This window comes from Seriola dumerili, unplaced genomic scaffold, assembly GCF_002260705.1.
Source record: "Seriola dumerili isolate Sdu_G_001 unplaced genomic scaffold, Sdu_1.0 BDQW01000266.1, whole genome shotgun sequence".
NCBI lineage: Eukaryota > Metazoa > Chordata > Actinopteri > Carangiformes > Carangidae > Seriola > Seriola dumerili.
In genome coordinates, this window is record NW_019174521.1 from 1052855 (window position 1) to 1071022 (window position 18168).

Consider the following 18168-nt stretch of genomic DNA (forward strand, 5'->3'; position numbering starts at 1 on the left):
CAGATTGTTAAATTGTCCAGACTAAAGTCTTTTACTGCACTGACACTGTGTAAGTTACTGTCTCTGACTGTCTCAGTCTCACCTGTTCCACCTACCTGACTCCCACATCCACCTGTTCTCTATTCTCCAATCATCCGCCACAACACACCAGCCCATTCAAACCAAACAAGGGCTGAGAGCCTTCATCCTCCACCTGTTCAGGTCTACCTGACTGTTCTACAGAGACAGTTTGATGGGACCTGATGGAGTGAACAGAATGGAAGGTTACATGTGTAACCCAGGTTCTCTGAGTGGAGAGACTCTCTAATATGTACGGGGGTCACTTCCCATACATATGGAATATGTAGGGTGGAGAGATAGAGAATATGTTGAGGAAACATCATCATGAGCAAAGATTTGATTTTGATATTTTATAGTCTGACATGTTAATAACAATCTGACTCTCTCAGCCTGTATTTGATCATAACCATCACATCAGCGTTTGTGATCCACAGTCCAGCTCCATGTATTTACAGGTTTGCTCTTCAAACACAAACCACACACACTGATTCTGTCTCTTTATGTTAAAGCACAACAAAGTCACAAACTCAGTGTGACTGAAGTCTTTATTAGCTCTTCAACTTAACTTTATTCACACAGCATCTTTCAAACAAACATGCAGCTACAGTGCTTCACATAGCAAGAAGACTTTTATTGAACAGTGTTCTGCTGCCAGCAGGTTCCATGTTCTAAAGACTAGTGTTCCAGTACTGTCTATTAGAACTCAACACTGAGTTCTTATGGACCATCATCAGTCCTGGACACAGAGCAGTGATTAGTCTGTTTTAACCCAGTCACAGCTGTTTACTGTCTTTATGCAGGACAACACACTTTTAAAATAACATCTGCAGTCAACAGCTGGACAAAACAAACACAATAAATACAATAAGTTAAATAAGAACGCAAGGAAATGTTCAGTGATGATGTGAGATGAGAAGTGTCAGAGCAGGAAGTGATAGACACTTTATTATCAGGCTGCTTCTTGTTGGAACCGATGACCCGACCTTTCAAAATAAAAGCTATACCTTCTGATGAGCACCAGTGTAATGTACTGCTGGTCCTCCACATCAGCTCTGTCTCATGTATATGACATATTGTGTATATATATAGACAGATGTAGATGTGAGCAGGTGTTACTTTCCTCACCTGTATGATCTGTTTATCTACAGATTAATGAAGACACAGAATGAACTTCATCATCAAACAGCAGTAACAGCCCTGACAGGTGAGCACTGAACACCCACACCTCACTGTCCTGCAGGTAAGGTCTGCATGTTGTCGATGAAGTCGTCTCCGAAGTCGACGATGAGTCTCAGAGCACTCAGGATCAGAGAGTCCACTTCGTCATTGATCTGGATTTCTTGGCTGTAGTTCTTCACTGGACAGATGCAGTTCATTGGGATTCCCACTGCTGAGCTGAAGTCAGTCATCTGAAACAACATGTGAAGCTGGAGCTCACAGAGGAAAACATTCAGGTCTCAGTCACTGACGCACACTCACCTTTTTCTTCAGGTGTTTGCTCATGTAGACGTTCTTCAGATCCTTCTCGATCTCAGCACACGCTGCGTCGATGTTGGTCACAATCGCCATCTGAGGAATTGCTGCAGATACAGAAACCCGATCAGAATTTTCAGGAAGACAACAGCTGAACTTTAGTCAGTAACACATGTTCAATGAGAAAAGGGTTGATGAGTGATGTATCACAGACGGTCACTGTGAGTAAAGTCTGTCTCCCAGTCGATCACTAGTGGTCCTCTGCACTCTTACCCAGGTCACTGGCTGTCTCTCTGATGGCCTTCATCTTCTGCAGAACTGAACCCTTGATTTCTGCTGAGTTTGCAGAAAGCACACAAACCAGGATGTGAACCCTGTCGTCTGGAGAGGGCGTTGGGTTGTAGCCATGATCGCGCTCTGACAGTGGAGACAGCGGGTTGAACTAGAAAACAGTGAATAGAAACACCAAGCTGCTTCACTTAAGAACAAAGACACAGAATAAACACGACTTTGCTTCAAGTTTGTAGGAGAGCTGTGCACTGTGTTAGTCACTATGTCGCTAACACAAACTGTAGGGATGTGTGCTCAGCTGCATCACATCTTTAAGCAGCAGGACTAAAGAGGCAGCAGCTCAGGGGTTAATTCCTTAAACTGATGTTTCAGCACCAGCCTGACGTCTTTACAGCTCAAAGACTAAACCACATCAAAATAAAGCTTCCTGTTCACAGGAGAAGTCAGAAGAACAATCACAACAAATCAAATCTCTCTCCTATATCCTTCAGCCCCCCAGGGTCTTCTCTGCTCAGGGACTGATCATGTCAGGTGACCACCACAAACACTCACCTTTCACCTGATCCACAGTTATCTGTCATTCGACCCACACACTGACTGCTCCACTATTTCAGGCTTGAGGGACCACTGTCATGAGATCAGATCTGCCCTGCCCCCCTCCCAGATGTAGGAGTCCCTCCTGAATACCTGGTCCTGACAGAACCCCCTCTCTACCATCACCCCCTCCCTATGACCATCAACCTCCTTCAAGGTCTCTAACCAAAGGCTGGCTCTTCTGTCTGCCCCTGAAACATGGAGAAGTCCCTCATCGACACCTTGGCATCATTCAGTCCTCTTATAATCTTGTGATCTCACCTCAGCAGGCAGGTGGTGGACGTGGGTGGGTCGTGAGCTGATGCCGTTCACCTGAGCCTTCCATACAATAACAGCTGACCCATGTGCTCACTGGTTCTCTCCCACTGCTCACATCCATTTATTTTTGTATCATCTATTACTTTTGCACATACACATCCCCACAGCACAGACACCGCTCACATGTGCTGCTTTTATGACTGCACTTGGTTTCCACACCCCACTGCTTGTTTGTCTTAAGTTTTAATAAAGTGTTTGTCTCAGTATACCTTTGTGTGGACTCCCTTCTTGTCACATTCACTGAGCGAGTCTGTGACAATCTGCAGAGGCTGGAGTGAAGTCACACCACTGATAACTCATTTGATCTGCTCCATGGAGCCACAGCTTTTCCTGAACCTTGGGAAAGCTCATCACCTGGTTCACATCAAGGAGAGGAGGAAGTAGACAAATGTCTGCACCACACCTGTGGACACTGAATATCTGGAAACGCCTCTCAGTCTGACCCTTGGTCCAGCAGTGCTCTGAGCTCTAGTTAAATGTGTACTCCAGGACAAGCTGGACAGGTTTGGCTCTTTGGATGACATGCTGACTGAAGCAGCTGTTTCTCAAGGTTTAGAACTTTCATGTGTCCGAGGTTCGTCCCTGAGGTTCACTGTCAGGACTACTACAATAATGATGGACAGATGTCTTCATCTCCCAGAAAACTCTGGTGTGATGGCCGTCTGTAGATGAGGCCTTCTGGGAACTGAAGTAACGTTCACCCCTGTGCATTCTTCTCCTACCAACTATCTGATGATGGCCTTCAGTGAATGGAGCAACAAGAACTGCCTCCTTCTGAACACCTCCAAGACGAAGGAGATGGTCATGGACTTTGGGAGGTCTCGGCCCACCCTTCAGCCAGTCAACATTCGAGGGAAGGACATTGAGGTGTTACACACTTATAAATACCTAGGTGTGCATCTGAACAGTAAACTGGACTGATCCCTGAACACAGATGCCATCTACCTGCCATCTTCCTCAGGAAGCTCAGGTCCTTTGACGTCAGCAGTGAAATGCTGCACATGTTTTATCAGTCAGTGGTGGACAGTGTAACTCTTTAATGCTGCAGTCTGCTGGGGCAGCAGCATGTCTGACATGAACACGAGGAGACTGGACAAGCTGGTCAAAAAGGCTGGGTCTGTGCTGCAGGAGTCTGGACTCACTGAGGACTGTTGTGGAGAGACACATGCAATGTAAGATGGAGGCCATCTTGGACAATACCAACCATCCTCTCCACAACATTCTGGCAGGACAGAGAAGCAGCTACAGCTGCAGTAAACGTCTCATCTCACTGCAGGACAGAGAGGTTCAGGAGATCCTTTGTTCCCATTGCCATCAGGCTATACAACACCTCAGCCAAAGGAAGTGGACTAATCTAATTATTATTATATATTTATTATCAACTGTTTTTATTATTATTATTATTATATTATCAACAATGAGCTAATGGACACATGAATTTCCCCTAGGGAATAAATAAAGTATCTATCTATCTATCTATCTATCTATCTATCTATCTATCTATCTATCTATGTTAGAGAGGAACTAGGACAGTGGCAACTCCAAGCTGCTCAGCGCTAAGCTAGCTCTGGATGAGCGGACATGCTGGTTGGAGGGGGTGGAGCATTCATTTATGGTTTGGACTAACCATAAGAATCTAGAATACATCCACAACTGCCAAGAGCCCGAACCTCCTGACACCCAGGCTTCAGGAACATCAAGGAGTTCCTACTGCCGCCACATCACAGACCACTCCCACTTGCCCCCCAGTAAACTCTGTTCTCCTGCTGCTCCCCATCACACGATCTGCCTTCCTGTTCCCATTTCATCAGGACTACACTCTCATCCGCCTCTTCCAGTGTTTCAGCCTCAGCTCTTCAGCCATCTGTTTTCTGCTGGTTAGAAATAAAATGTTTCTTGAAACTTGAATAGATTCATCTGCAGCTAAAAAGTATTGTGAATACTATTCCAGTGTATCCCTCGAAAAATATCTGATGCAACATGGATAAGAAATGTGGAGAGTTTTCACTGATACAGTGACAGTTGTACCTTGTGACCTTCCCTCACTCGTCCCTTCATGGCCAGTTTGATGTCTTCAGCATGAACTCCAGAGTCCGACCCCTCTTCCAGCCCCATCACGTCGTTGAAGACAAAAGGGTAAAATGTCTTTGGGTTTCCTTTTCCTTTTCTGATTTTAAAAGTTTCATACTGTAACACACACACACACACACACACACACACACACACACACACACACACACACACACGCATGCACACACACACACACACACACCGTCAGAAAAGAACATGATTTCTCTGAAACACAGTTGAAATAATTCAAACATAATATGGATATCTGTTCTGAAAACTATAGAAATATATACTCTACTATTCTCCTTCACAGAGAACATGTATTTGAACTTAAATGTGTTGCTTTGTTTCTGATGCTTCATATTGGATTGTGCAGATTATCATGAATTTCACCATCAGAGGGTGAATGCAGGCTCTGGTGTTGACATCTGTGTTTCCACCAATTTTTTATGTCTGTGCAGACACTACGAAACAAGGGCACCGACTGTGCATGTGCTCCAACGGGTGATCTACTGCACACGTGTGGAACAAGCACAGTATGAATGAAACAACTAGAGTATAACTTCTTATGATGGAGGACCTGGTCTGTCGCACCAAAGCAGCTGCAACCGATCATTTCCCCAGTTGCACCCTGGTACCAGCAAGAGAGCTGACAGAGTGCCGACATTTCAAGCATTTGTCGGTTATTCCTGCACATTTTCTTCAAGTATTTATTTTGCTCTTGTTGATAAAATCAGTGAAGAAGTAGCAGAGTGACGGAAACAGAGGAGGCTCTGAGACGTCTGGTCAGACAGCAAAGTCTGAGACACATTTATATCCAACTAAACTGCAAAAGCAAATATGTTTTGAAGGAAATGTCATTGATTACATTTATTTTTAATGTAATGAGAAATGAAATATTGTTCATTTATATATGGCCAGTCACAAAACCAACATTAAAGGTAATTAAACCAGTGTTAACATTGTGGCTGATCACTGTGTGAACACATGAACTTGTAAGTGAAGGGAAAGATTAATCCATCTGCTGCTGTACACACCACTTCATTAGTGTTCATTTGTCCTCCTGAGCTGATTGACACAAATCTAAAGTTTTCTTACTCTTCTGGTGAAACTGGTGTCAGAGGTGGTTGAACTGGCCAGAGCAGGAATAGTCATCCTGCCCCAAAGGACATTGCTGACAGAGTTAATGAAGCTTGACTTTCCAGCTCCGACAGGTCCGTACAGAAGAACTCTGAGATGGGAGACATTCCCATTTTCAGGCTTGTACTCCTGCACATACTGAAGGTCCCTCTGTTTGTCTCTGTTAGAAATACATATAACTTTAGATTGAAATACAAACATTTATCATCATTCAAACATCAATAAATCAACAAACAAGAAAAGAAATATTGGACCCACTGGTTTGGTTTGATTCAGTGATAAAACTGAAAAATCATAACACATCTGTACGACCTGTACTGCTTGCACTACCGTATACTACCCTATACCCTACTACCCTCTTCTACCCTGCACTTCCTTCTGGAGCTGGAGCTAGACACACACACACACACACACACACACACACACACACACACACACCGCCACACACCGCCACAACTTAGTGACAATTTTCCCCAGTGGTCACTTGCCGTACTGTAACAAAAAAAAAACCCTGTGGTTCATCACTTTCCCCATTGACCTCCATTACAAAAGAGACGTCTGTTAAAGAGACTGAGCATGTGCAGTCGCAGAGCTTTTATCATTTTTATCTCATGAGTCCAGTGTCCAGTTCCTGTAACACACCCGTGGTCACCACACATGGTTCAGTAAACTCACCCCCAGGATATTGCCCTCCATGGCTGATCCAGATCTGAAAAGAAAATGAGTGATTAATGGTCTTACAAGAAGAACATTTAGTAAACCTGTCAACATGGTGTGCAACACTTTGACAGATTGTCTGAAAAATAAAATTTAAATATTGATTATTTGATGATTAATGAATGTATTCATGAGCTTGTTTTAATGTCAATTTATTTAATCCACACTGAAAGAATTTTCACTTTCAGTTTGTGTTGCGTTTGTTCAAAAGAAATTCATGATTCCCGGATGGTCTTATCAAGAGTTTGTGAAGCAACATTTGCTCTGAGACGTAAGTAAGAAGACGGTGAGTCTTTCCCTCAGTCAGTCAGATTGTTCTCGTTAGTTACAAACTGAGTTAATTCAAACACTGACACCTCACCCAGAATATGACTGTTGTTTTCTGTCATAGACACATTTTTAATCATCAGTAGCTACTTCACAATAAAAGCTCTCTGTGTTTACCAGCTTTAAGCTTTAATTGTGAAGCAGCAATGACTTCACACAGCTTCGTATACAGGATTGGTGTGGCATGTATAGATAAAAGCATGTTAGACGCAGTAACCCAGAAAACTGTTAAACTGTTTAATGTGGTGGCAAATAGTTTGCACCACAACATCTCACCTCATTCTTATTGTATATCAAAAACATATTTTCAAATACTCAATTATAAAGAGCTTCAGTGAAACAACATAAACATCAGTGTATCAGTCACAACAAAATGTTACTTAATCATCTGAATAGAAACTGAATAGTCCTTACTCAGTTTGTTTAGCTCGTCCACGACACGACGCTCCATCCTCTTCCTGTTGAAGTTCTGCAGCGATACAGAGAAAAGTGAAGTCAGAGGTCCCTCATCCTCTTTTACAGACCATGTGACTTAAACACACACACACACACACACACACAAAGTGAAAGTGAAAGTGAAAGTCACACTGATGTTTTACAGATTGCCGGCCGTTTCCTGTAAGTCACATGATAACAGAGGGAGGAACCTTCATATAAAAACTTGTTTGTCTCCAGTTTGCTTCAGAGCTGAGAGGACGACGACAGAGCAACAAGCAGGGGAGGATTCCACTCCTCACGTTAGTAACCTGTGCTGACTGTGAGGACTACAGACTGTGTGTGGCAGTGACTGATGAATGTATGTTTCTATCTGTCTTCATCACAGAGTCCAAAGTTCCTTCCAAAGCTGTTCTGTAAACAGTCCAAACAGTTCTTTTCTTCTTTTGTCTTGTGTTAGGATGACAGGACCCAAATGCAGTTCCCAGATTTATTAAGTAATGCAAACACCAAAGACTTACTGAACTGGTGAAACAAAAGCACACAAGGAGATTCCCGGCAAACTCGACAGAACTTGTCAAACAGAACTGACAAAGACAGAGGGGAAGACAAGGGGCTGAGGAAAGGAGCTGGGGGTCACATAGACAGCAGGGGCAAATGGGCCGGACAGACACACTGCTGCTCAGGAGGACGGACAAAAAGACGGAGCCATTCTGAAGGATGTCAGCAAGGATGAAGTAGGGATCATCGATGAATTAGGAAACAGGGAGCAGGAAATATCAGTAACTGTAGTTACAAAATTTTTGACAATGTAATTCTTCTGTATAGTTACTAAGTGTGTTTCCATCCACCTCTTTGTTCTTTTTGGAGAAAAACAATATCTTTAAAAACTGCTACGACATACTGGGTCACACACACAAGGGATTTCACATTGATCTGAATCTGAACTGTATATGGTTTGAAGTCTGTGTCAGAATCACAGGATGTTACACTGGGTTCTGTCTGAGTTCACTGTTGATCAGGCTGATGCTGTGTGGAAACAAACTGTTTCATCATGTCTGGTTGTGTCGGTTGGTGTTCAGTATCTGCAGCGCCTCCCAGTGGATAGTGGTGGAACAGTTCATGTCCAGGGTGTGATGGTCTGCACTGATGTTTACTCCCTGTTACACATGTAAATAATAAATACAAAGGCAGAGCATGTTTATCATCCGAACACCTTTAAGCAACAGGATTCACAGTGATTTACATAAAGTAACATAACAAGGCTTTAAAGATTAACATCATATTATCTGATATGACCATAAACTTATAAATGTACTTAAATCAGAATTTAGGTCTTTACTCACACACACTGTAAAAAAAAAAAAATCATAAAAAAACAGTCAAATGACTGGCAGCAGCAGCAAGTTTCTGCAGAGAAACTTTTTCCTAATAATAAAATTAAGTGTCACTCAATGAAATTTTAACACAAGCTTAATATTGTAAAGTAAACCTTTTGATTTGGAAGACAAAGTAAAAAATACTGTGTTAAACATTAAAATCATCTCAAACTTCAACTTGCAGTATTTGTGTCAACATTGAATCTTTAAGTGTAAAGTAATGTTAAAACCTGTAGAAGCACAATCTAAATACAATATTTACTGATTCAGATCAATTTTCTTACATTTCTCATAAAATATACTGAAGAAATGCAAATTAAACTGTTAAGTCTCTGTATGTAGTCTTTCAACTAAAGTGGGGTTGGAAACTTAATTACAAATAACATACACACCACTATTGACTTTATAACACTTTTATTTAATATATTCAGATGTAAATTTACAATATCAAACAATTATTCACAAATAGTTCTTCAGAGCCCCGGGATGATCTGAAGAACTAAAACTGGCATTTCTCCATTGGTCTATCTGGCCTGTTAAGGTTCCTATAATGAGGAGGTGATGATGTCACCTCTGAAAGAGGGGGGGCTGTGGAGCTGAGGGGTGTGGTCTGTTGTTTTTTAGCTTGTTTCTTCCAATTCAGTTTGATCTTGTTTTCCACAGTATTCTCCATATAGTTCTGACAACATATGTGGACAAACATTATACTATCTTTTATGTCAGAATCCCAACTATACAGTGTGTTAATAAGTCAAATCTAAACATACCACAAAGGTCAATGAATCTTTACCAGAAGTGACGGTGCAACGGAGCAGATGAAGAAAAATCCACCTTAAACTGCCAGTAATCAGCTGGATCCTTCATCTGGGGAGAAAAGAAATAACAGGAGACACTAAGATTCACTGTAAAGTCCTTAAAAAGTATGATTTCATTATTTTTTGTTTACCATTACTTTAATAAAGCTTAAACAAATGTTATTTAAATGATCTGTACTGACAAAGAATGCTCTGACCTTCTGTGGCTGCTTTCTAATGTTCCACCGGACTAAACATCAAACATCTGAAAATAATGCCCTTAAAATAATGGCCAAATATTGTGCCATTGAAGAAAGACCAGGTTTCTGTTGGTCAATTTAAACAACTGGCTATTTAAACAATGTGTGAACTGGATGGGAAAATGACAACTGCATCAGTCTGAAACTAGCAAAGACACTTGAGTTGCGCTTTACGCCAGGTGAAAGATAGTTTCATACACTCTCTAATCAGCTGCTTGGAAAAAATGAAGCAGTAGACGACATGAAACTTCATTCAGCTGAACAGGAGAAAACAGAGACCTCTGATCTGTGAACACCTGGAGTCTAGATCAGTGAAAACAAGTCAACAGACCAATGGTGTAACTTCATGACTCACGTCACATGGTCTTCAGCCGACCAAAGGTTGAACAGTAAAACTCAGTCAGTCAGTCAGTCAGTCAGTCAGTCAGTCAGTGTCAGTCAGTCAGTGTCAGCCACAAATCTGACCACATACCTCTCTTCTCTGAAACTTTCCCTGGCTACTTGTTGTTTTCAGAATACAATTGAAACAATCCTCCTCTTGGTCACAAAGCACCTGCTGGTCTGGCTTCACAGAACATCTCAGACATGCTGTTAGTTTACAATCCCAGCAGATCACATGGTGGAAATCTCCATGTGTCTAGAGCATTTTCAAAGTGTAGTGAGATGCTTTTAGCATCTGTGCACCTGAAACAGTTTACCTGCTGATCTTAGACTCGCCCCATCAATGTGTTCTTTTAAAACCAAACTAAAGATCTTCCATTTCTTAAAAGCTGGAGGACGGTGCTTTTAAACCAGAAACACTTCATTCTGTTCCCCACCACCTGGTGATATATTGTCACTCCTGGTTCTTCAGCAGTATCATGATCTCACAGGTGATGAACTGCTGTGGGTCCTTGGCCGTGTTAAATACAGTTGGACACACCAACAAATATTCAGTAATATCTCAGAGCTGTTAACTTTGAATATTTGACATGCTTCTTACTAATAACTTCCATGCTGTTGAGATCAGTAACTGCACACCATACTTCTCAGGGAGGGTTCTAGTACAGTGACGGCCATCTACCCTACACACATCAATGTTCACATTCACTTCAGATCAAACCAAAGACATTTAACACCAGTGAGGAAATCAATCAGTTTATATCAGGTGTAAATATGTGTGTTTGTAAGAGTGCTACCTGCAAGGCTGAAGGAAGGCCTGAGGTTGTTGATACTAAAAACCCCACAATGCATCACAGCATCTCGCCCGGCAGTTGTTGATCTCAGCAGACTGGAAAGAGACAGAGTAGGTCATGTTTATCAAATTACTTTATTGTACTTATTTCATACCTACGTTAGAGATGAAGACAGCACCTATGATCAGAGCAGTATGTTACTTATTAGGATTAAAAAAAGGCAAATAGTATGATGAACTGTATATATTATGTTACTGTATAGAAGCACAGAGAACTTAACATAAACTTGGATTCATCCATTCATGGTGTATTGCTTGGTATTAACTGAATAACACATTAATTAATCAAGGACAGAATCAGCCTAAATTGACTAACAGCAATAGGGATCAACAGATTTTTCAGGGCTGATTCCGATTATTAGTAATCATAGAGACAGAAATATTCTGAACCGATGCCAACACAAAACTACTGCTACATAAAGACACTCGCCATGGCTTTAAAGTTCCTATTGTTTTCTATTATTTTGCCCAACTCATTTATATCAACAAAGATAGGCTAAATAACAGAAACACCTGTATAAACAGTATAATCTTCATGAAGGACTGTTGTATTAGACTATATCAGTCTTAGCTAGCTGTTCCTAATAAATTGTCACCTGAGTGTACATTAATAATTATCAGCTGTGTGCACAGTCTGCAAAGAGCCTGACTGGAATGAACTGATTGCTTTTGGTGCTGTTTTCACCTGGGAACTGATACTGGCTCCCTGGCAGCCTAAAGATGTTGTTTAATACTTTTATCATATATTATTATTATCATCCCCATATAAGATGTTTTACCCTCCTCTTCCCCTTTTAAAAATGTGCCGCAGTAACACGTTTACTCAGAGTACGTCACCTTTCATTAACAGCAGTGAGTGACCGTTTACGTGCTGACGTCACTGTAGTGTCTCATCGCCAGTCTCTGGAGTTTCTGTTTCCGGTAGAGTTTATTGCTGCTCTATCTGAACACAGTTAATGTTGTTGTTTTCTTCATTACAGTGACTAACTACCTGCTGTACATTTAAACTGACCAGTTCTGCTCCAGCACCCACAGCTCTCTGCTGCTAATAGCAAACTTCACTGATTCAGCATTTGTTTACATGCTGTTTAGAACTGATTGTTACTTTAGCTTAGCAGTTAGCTCTGGCTTCTCTCTCTCTCTTGCTCAGTGTGTGTCTCGGACCAACAAATTAACTTGTACATAAGAGTGTTGTGTTTTTGTAGTTTTAGAATATTGGATTGTGATGTTTATTACAGCTTCAGCAATCATGTCATCATGTCATGCTGTGGACACACAGCTCCCTTAACATCCCTGTAAATATCACAGTTCAGGTGAAGATGCACCTTGCTAACCAAGCTAGCCAGCTAGTGCTAGCGTTAGCTGATAACTTAGCGATTGCTATGCTAACGGTACCTGGCCCCGCTGGGCTGATAACCTGTGTCAACCTGGGTTAGCCCGTGGAGGTGTTCAGTCAAAGCCCAATAAAAAGGTGAATTTAATCGACGTTAATCTAACGACGTTTGGTTTGTGTTTCTCCACATGTGACCCAGTTTAAGTGATCTGCGTTAGTGTAATGCGCAGCGTTAATGTTGGTTAATACATTGTCCATCAAGACGTCGTGATAGTTCAAGTTAAGATAACGTGACGTTTACAAAATGTGTAGACAAATATTTGTCATATAGAAGATTGTTCATTTAATACTCAAACCAGTCCTCAACTGAAGCAGACATTCATGCACCTATCCTGACAGCTGATCGATATTTGTGATTAACTGTGATCCACCGCATCTTAACTCAAGTGTTTGTGTTTTATTGTCATTTGAAAGGTTTCCACACTGTGAAAACTGAGTGATCTGTGCCAACAGAAGGAGGACCTCATGTACAGAGCAGCCCATTTGTTTCCATTCATCTGGTTGTGGAGAAGGGAGACTGCATGGACATCCTTAGTTCTCTAATGTGCTGTGATGATGATGATGGTAGAAAACCTCTCCCAGTTCATCTTCCTCTGATGAAATGACAGACTAACTGCTGATGAGTTAGTTTATTATTCTCTGTCTTCAGGATTCACAGGTTCAGTTTCTTACCTGCAGCTTCACTTCTGCTGTTGTTGACAGGTGATGGTAGCAACACTTTTAAGATCAGAATTTATAAATATTAAACTGTGGTTAAGTGATGGATCATCTCTAGCACTGTCACCACCTCCACAGGTGAAAGTATTTACCAGTTAACATCAGCATGTTTCTTGATCCTTCATTGCCAGTGTTGTCAGACAACATTTAAATATTTCTAGTATTTATGTTGTTGATTAAAGCTAACAAAGAAATAGTCACACAATACTGTACGTGTTACTATTGTGAAAATTCATACCAGATGTGTTCTATAAAAACCATCAACAAAGTTAAAGCAAGAGCTTCATAAATAACTTTATTGGACATTATAAACTACATTAATTTAAACAATTTACAACACTGGAAACATGTATAAAAGAATAATACATGGATTAATTAAATACTGTAGTGTACAATTTACAATCAACTGTAACTATTTAAAATCAAGAAATAGTTGTGGATGAAGTTAAAGCTGAATTTCACTGTCATATGTAAGTTTGCTTAATAAAAAGAAGTAGTTGAATCAACAGCAACAGAATCTTTAGTAACAAGTATAATCATTATTCATCATGAGTCCTAATGTGTGAGATGTCACACCGCGGTGAGGTCAAGTTGGGTTTTTGTCCTGTCTCCATGTTTTGTCTTGTCATTTCCTGTTTTATTTTGAAAGAAGTAACTCTCCTCTCGTTTCAGGTCACTTGCCCTTCCTCATGTGTCACCGGTCTGATTGTCTTCCCTGATTCCCGATTGTGTCCACCTGTTCCCCATTACCCCCAAGTGTTCAAATAGTCTGCGTCTCCCTTTGTCTTGTGCCAGTGTGTTCGTCTGTGCGTTCACCCCAGCCTTATCACAGTTTGGACCTTATCTTTGTCACAGATTTTGTCGGCTTCCTCCAAGAGAGAGATTTTTTGTTGTAAGTTTTATATCTTAGTTTTGCCATAGTTAATGCTTTCATAGCTTTTTGTTTCCTCTGTGTGGAGCGATTATTATTTACTTACCTTTTCATAAAGTAGTGCCTCCAGTTTTCAGGAGAGTTTTTGTTGTTTCTATTTCTTTTTTTGTTCTTTTTCCTCCGTAGTGGGAGTGATTTTCTGTTAACGTTTTATATAGTTTTTGGATTTCCTCCCTTATTGGAGTGATTATTATTTTGGTAATTTGTTCAACATTCAACATCGTTCAACAGCTTCATTAGAATTAAGATTTCGTAGCCTGTTTTTATTTCTCTGCCTTGGAGATAGAACCTGAGTTACCAAATAAAGATTCTGATACCCTGCACCTGCGTCCTGTTTCCAAGCCTGGTCTTGACATGAGACAGTTAATATTTATTTGCTCCAGTAACAATCTCCCTCTCAATAAGTGATGCTGTTGGAACAGTACACTGATATTAACTATAATGGCTGAGGACTATGAAATATGAACTCTAATGTTTTAAACTATTGACAGTTTGTTACAGCTACAGTGGAGTCCAAAAGTCATGTGATTGTATGTCTGACATGGGGCAGAGAGTGTAATACGACAGTGAGGGTGTAGGGAACAAGGAAGAGCACAGCTGATCAGACTGAACAATGTTATGGCCACAAGAGTTTCATTAAAAAATACTATATTATCATATAAGACACTGTGTGTATGTTTGGGAAGAGAAGATCTTCATGTGTGGACACTGCAGGTGGAGGTGGTGCAGGGCCTCCATCATCACTGCAAGAGGTTGTAGGTGTCCCCAAAGATCCAGACCTTGACTGGATGGAAAAAAACATAATAGAGAGAAATCATATCAATATCATATTGTAGAGTATAGAGAAAAAGACAACAGAAACAGCTCTCTGATTAGATGATCACAGATATCTGAAAATACATTATTCCCTCAGCTTAGTTGTAATAAACAGTCTGCTGAACCGTTTTACATGAAATAACAATAGAATAGAAACTAATACTCAGTTTGGTGTCATTGTGCAGGTGCACATGTCATGATGGTTCTCAGCTCTCAGTGATGTTCTTTATTCTGACAGAGACAGAATCATTCCAACAGATGTTTTGACTCCTGTCATCAATAATGAAATGAACTAGAGCTGAAAACTAGCCGACTAACACTGAACCAAACTTAATATGAACAAACACGACACACACGTCCGCTGCTCTGCTCTTTAACAGCTCGTCCAGACACGACAGTTCACTGTAATAACGGGATCGTTTAGTGACCGTGACTTACCGACATTGACAACCCGCTGTCTCTGTTAACACTAAGGCCCTGATTTACTAAGATCCCAAATAAAGAGCGCTAAATTGCGTGCGCACACGGATAGATTGCGCGCGCTGCCTGTTTGGGGTTTGCGGTGATTTACTTAGATTAACAGCGCAGTTGACTACAGGTGCAAAAGTGATCGAGCCGGCCCTATTTAAATGAGGATTTTGCGCGAGTTAAAGGTGTTCACTGTGGCAAATGCAAACGAGCAGATCCAATTGGACCGGAATTGGAGGTGCTGGTACAAGAGGCAAACAAGCACATTTCTGAGTTATAGCAAAGGAATTTAACCGTTATTAGGAGGAACGCAATATGGGAGGCAATCTGTGACAAGGTTAATGCTGTGGGGGAAACCGGGGAAACACCGGATGAAATGAAGAAAAGGTGGCAAGACATTCGTTGAAGAACAAAGGAAAAAGTCGCACAGAATAACAAATCGGCAAATAAAACAGGTGGGGGACCGGCGGAGGAGGACCCTCTGTCTCCCATTGAACAGCAGGTGCAGCTGACGTTCTGTGATGAGCAGATTACTGGGATAGAGGGAATATTTTTAATTCATTCAGGTACACCACATAAGACATGAACGTGCGTCATGAACGTTCTTTAGCTGTGCAATGGAAAAGCGTAATTGCCAAAAGGGTTTTTTTTGTTTGTGCGTTCCAGCAGGGGCGCAGAAGTGTGTGCGTTTTCATTTGTTTTAAGTTTCAGGAATAAATGACAGGAACTAGGCCGAACTAAATGTTTCCTATGTCTAAAAGAAAGTGGGCTTTAGTACATAAAAATGTGAGTTTTTGGTTTTGTCAAAATAGCACAAACACAAACACTTGACATTATGATGAAACATTTATTATTTAAGGATTTTCTGAACTCTGAACGAATGACTTTTTTGTTTTTTTCTTTTTCAAAGGACAATCATGGCATCGCCGGATAACCGATATGTCTCGATTATTTTTTCTTCTGCCATTCCAAAAAGAGTGACACGAACAGAAAAGATGCGTTGCCTGTCGTGCCTACGCCGCCTCCTTGCAACAATGACCGAGGCCATCTGTGCGCACGGCTGTACCAGGTAGCCTAAGACTTGACTTTCAAACGTGCTAAATATAGACGCAAAAATAATCAGCGCAATTAGTTTGAGGTTTGGTAAATCACATTGCGTGCGCAAAATGATTCTATTTGCATCTACTCCTCCCAATATTTTGCGCGTTGTGGCAGGCACGCCTATATTGCATATTCATGAAGGCAGAAGCGCAAAATGGATAGCGTGCGTTATTTTGCCCGACTGACAGACGCAATCCTCGGTGCGCCCGGTTGGTAGATCAGCATCAACATGTGTTTGCGCGTGCTGTCGCGTTTGCGCACGTTTTTACGCACGCAAAGCTTTAGTAAATCAGGCCCTAAATTCGGTAATGTCACCTTCGCTTTGCAGAACTAATTTTAAAACACGTTATAACATGTTTTCCCTCGGTCTGGTTTTAATACAAGCGGTTACACCACACAGTTAGCTTACACACAGTAACTTCAGCTAATATTACAAGGTTTCTCCTCATATATGTGATATTTACCAAATGTGGACATGTATGCAACTAGTTACTAAGATTATTTTAACACTAAGATATAAAGTTTACCTCCAATTATGAATGCTAACTGTGTTAGCAGTGACTTCGTACTGCGTATCCAGGAGCCTGCTGCGATCAGGTAGCCGGTGTAGGCAGCCGTGCAGAGCAAAGACTCTCTCTACAGTTGTTCTTGTTATTACAGCCTGTTGCTGCACAAAGCTCGGACATTTTAACACTAACTGATGGATGACTTGTCCCTGTTGGAGCAGAGAGGAGAAGCTTCCGACTCCACGGCTTCTCCTATTGGTGCAGCAATGATCCTGTCAGCCCTCACCACAGCTGCTGCCGTTTAAGCATCAGAGGAAGAGAGTTTAAGAGCCCGGCCCGCACATCATTAGTGGCGGCTGATATGATAGGCAGCTCATCTCTGTATCTCCTTTGTGAACATTTGTGTGTGTGTTTTAAAATGAATCCTAAAATGGACGGGCAGCCAGTGGAGTGAAGCTAAAACAGGTGAAAAGTGCTCATACTTGCTTGTGCCAGTTAAAAGACGTGCAGCAGCATTTTGCACCAGCTGAAGACGGGAAATGGAGGACGCACTAACCACCATATAAAGTGCATTGCAGTAATCCAGCCGAGTGGTCACAAAAGTGTGGATTACTGTCTCAAAGTGCTTTCTCTGAAGGACTGGTTTAACCACCTTGACTTCACCACAGCTTTAATCTGGCTGTCAAATTTAAGTTCTGTGTCCACTTTTACCCCCAGATTGTGCACAGTTGGCTTGTGATACTGTGCCAAAGAACCCAGATCAACCAGGGGGGTCACAGAAGTGCCACCAAACACCATGACATCTGTCTTTTTTTCATTAAAATTTAGGAAGTTTAGAGACATCCAAGCTTTAATGTCATCTAAACACTCATGCAATGGCTTAACACTGTAGCCTACAGGAGTTTAAATCGAAAAAACAACTGGACTTGATTATTTGTCTGGGAAGACGTTTCACCTCTCATCCAAGAGGCTACATCAGTTCGTGTACGCATCTGACCAGGCTGGAACTGGTCCAACTTTCTGGTGTGGAGACCCAGGTATTTAACCTCTTGTGGGCGTTCACAAGGCTGATGACGTCACTGGTTCCCATTTGTGCTCCAAGTGTCAACGACAGTCGTTTGCACAACCGTTGTTGGTGGAATGG

At 41.4% G+C, this 18168-nt stretch overlaps 1 protein-coding gene and 1 long non-coding RNA gene across 3 annotated transcripts; one reads left to right on the top strand and one right to left on the bottom strand.

Moving 5' to 3' along the window:
* Positions 1 to 591: 591 nt before the first annotated feature.
* Positions 592 to 7649, bottom strand: LOC111230440 (interferon-induced protein 44-like). Of its 2 annotated transcripts, XM_022757180.1 has the most exons (8): positions 7590 to 7649; positions 7405 to 7459; positions 6622 to 6655; positions 5905 to 6106; positions 4765 to 4923; positions 1807 to 1975; positions 1540 to 1640; positions 592 to 1469 (listed from the first exon to the last, which is right to left on the bottom strand). In XM_022757180.1, exons 2-8 carry the CDS (start codon positions 7439 to 7441, stop codon positions 1287 to 1289), a joined length of 885 nt encoding a protein of 294 aa, XP_022612901.1. In that variant the 5' UTR covers positions 7442 to 7459; positions 7590 to 7649; the 3' UTR covers positions 592 to 1286. The 2 variants fall into 2 exon arrangements, with proteins under 2 accessions (XP_022612901.1, XP_022612900.1); XM_022757179.1 differs by lacking the exon at positions 7590 to 7649 and having other exon boundaries at positions 7405 to 7484.
* Positions 7650 to 7690: 41 nt separating this feature from the next.
* Positions 7691 to 12941, top strand: LOC111230441. The gene is made up of 3 exons (XR_002665441.1): positions 7691 to 7786; positions 7886 to 8162; positions 12900 to 12941. It is a non-coding gene; the product is annotated as an uncharacterized LOC111230441 (long non-coding RNA).
* Positions 12942 to 18168: the final 5227 nt, after the last annotated feature.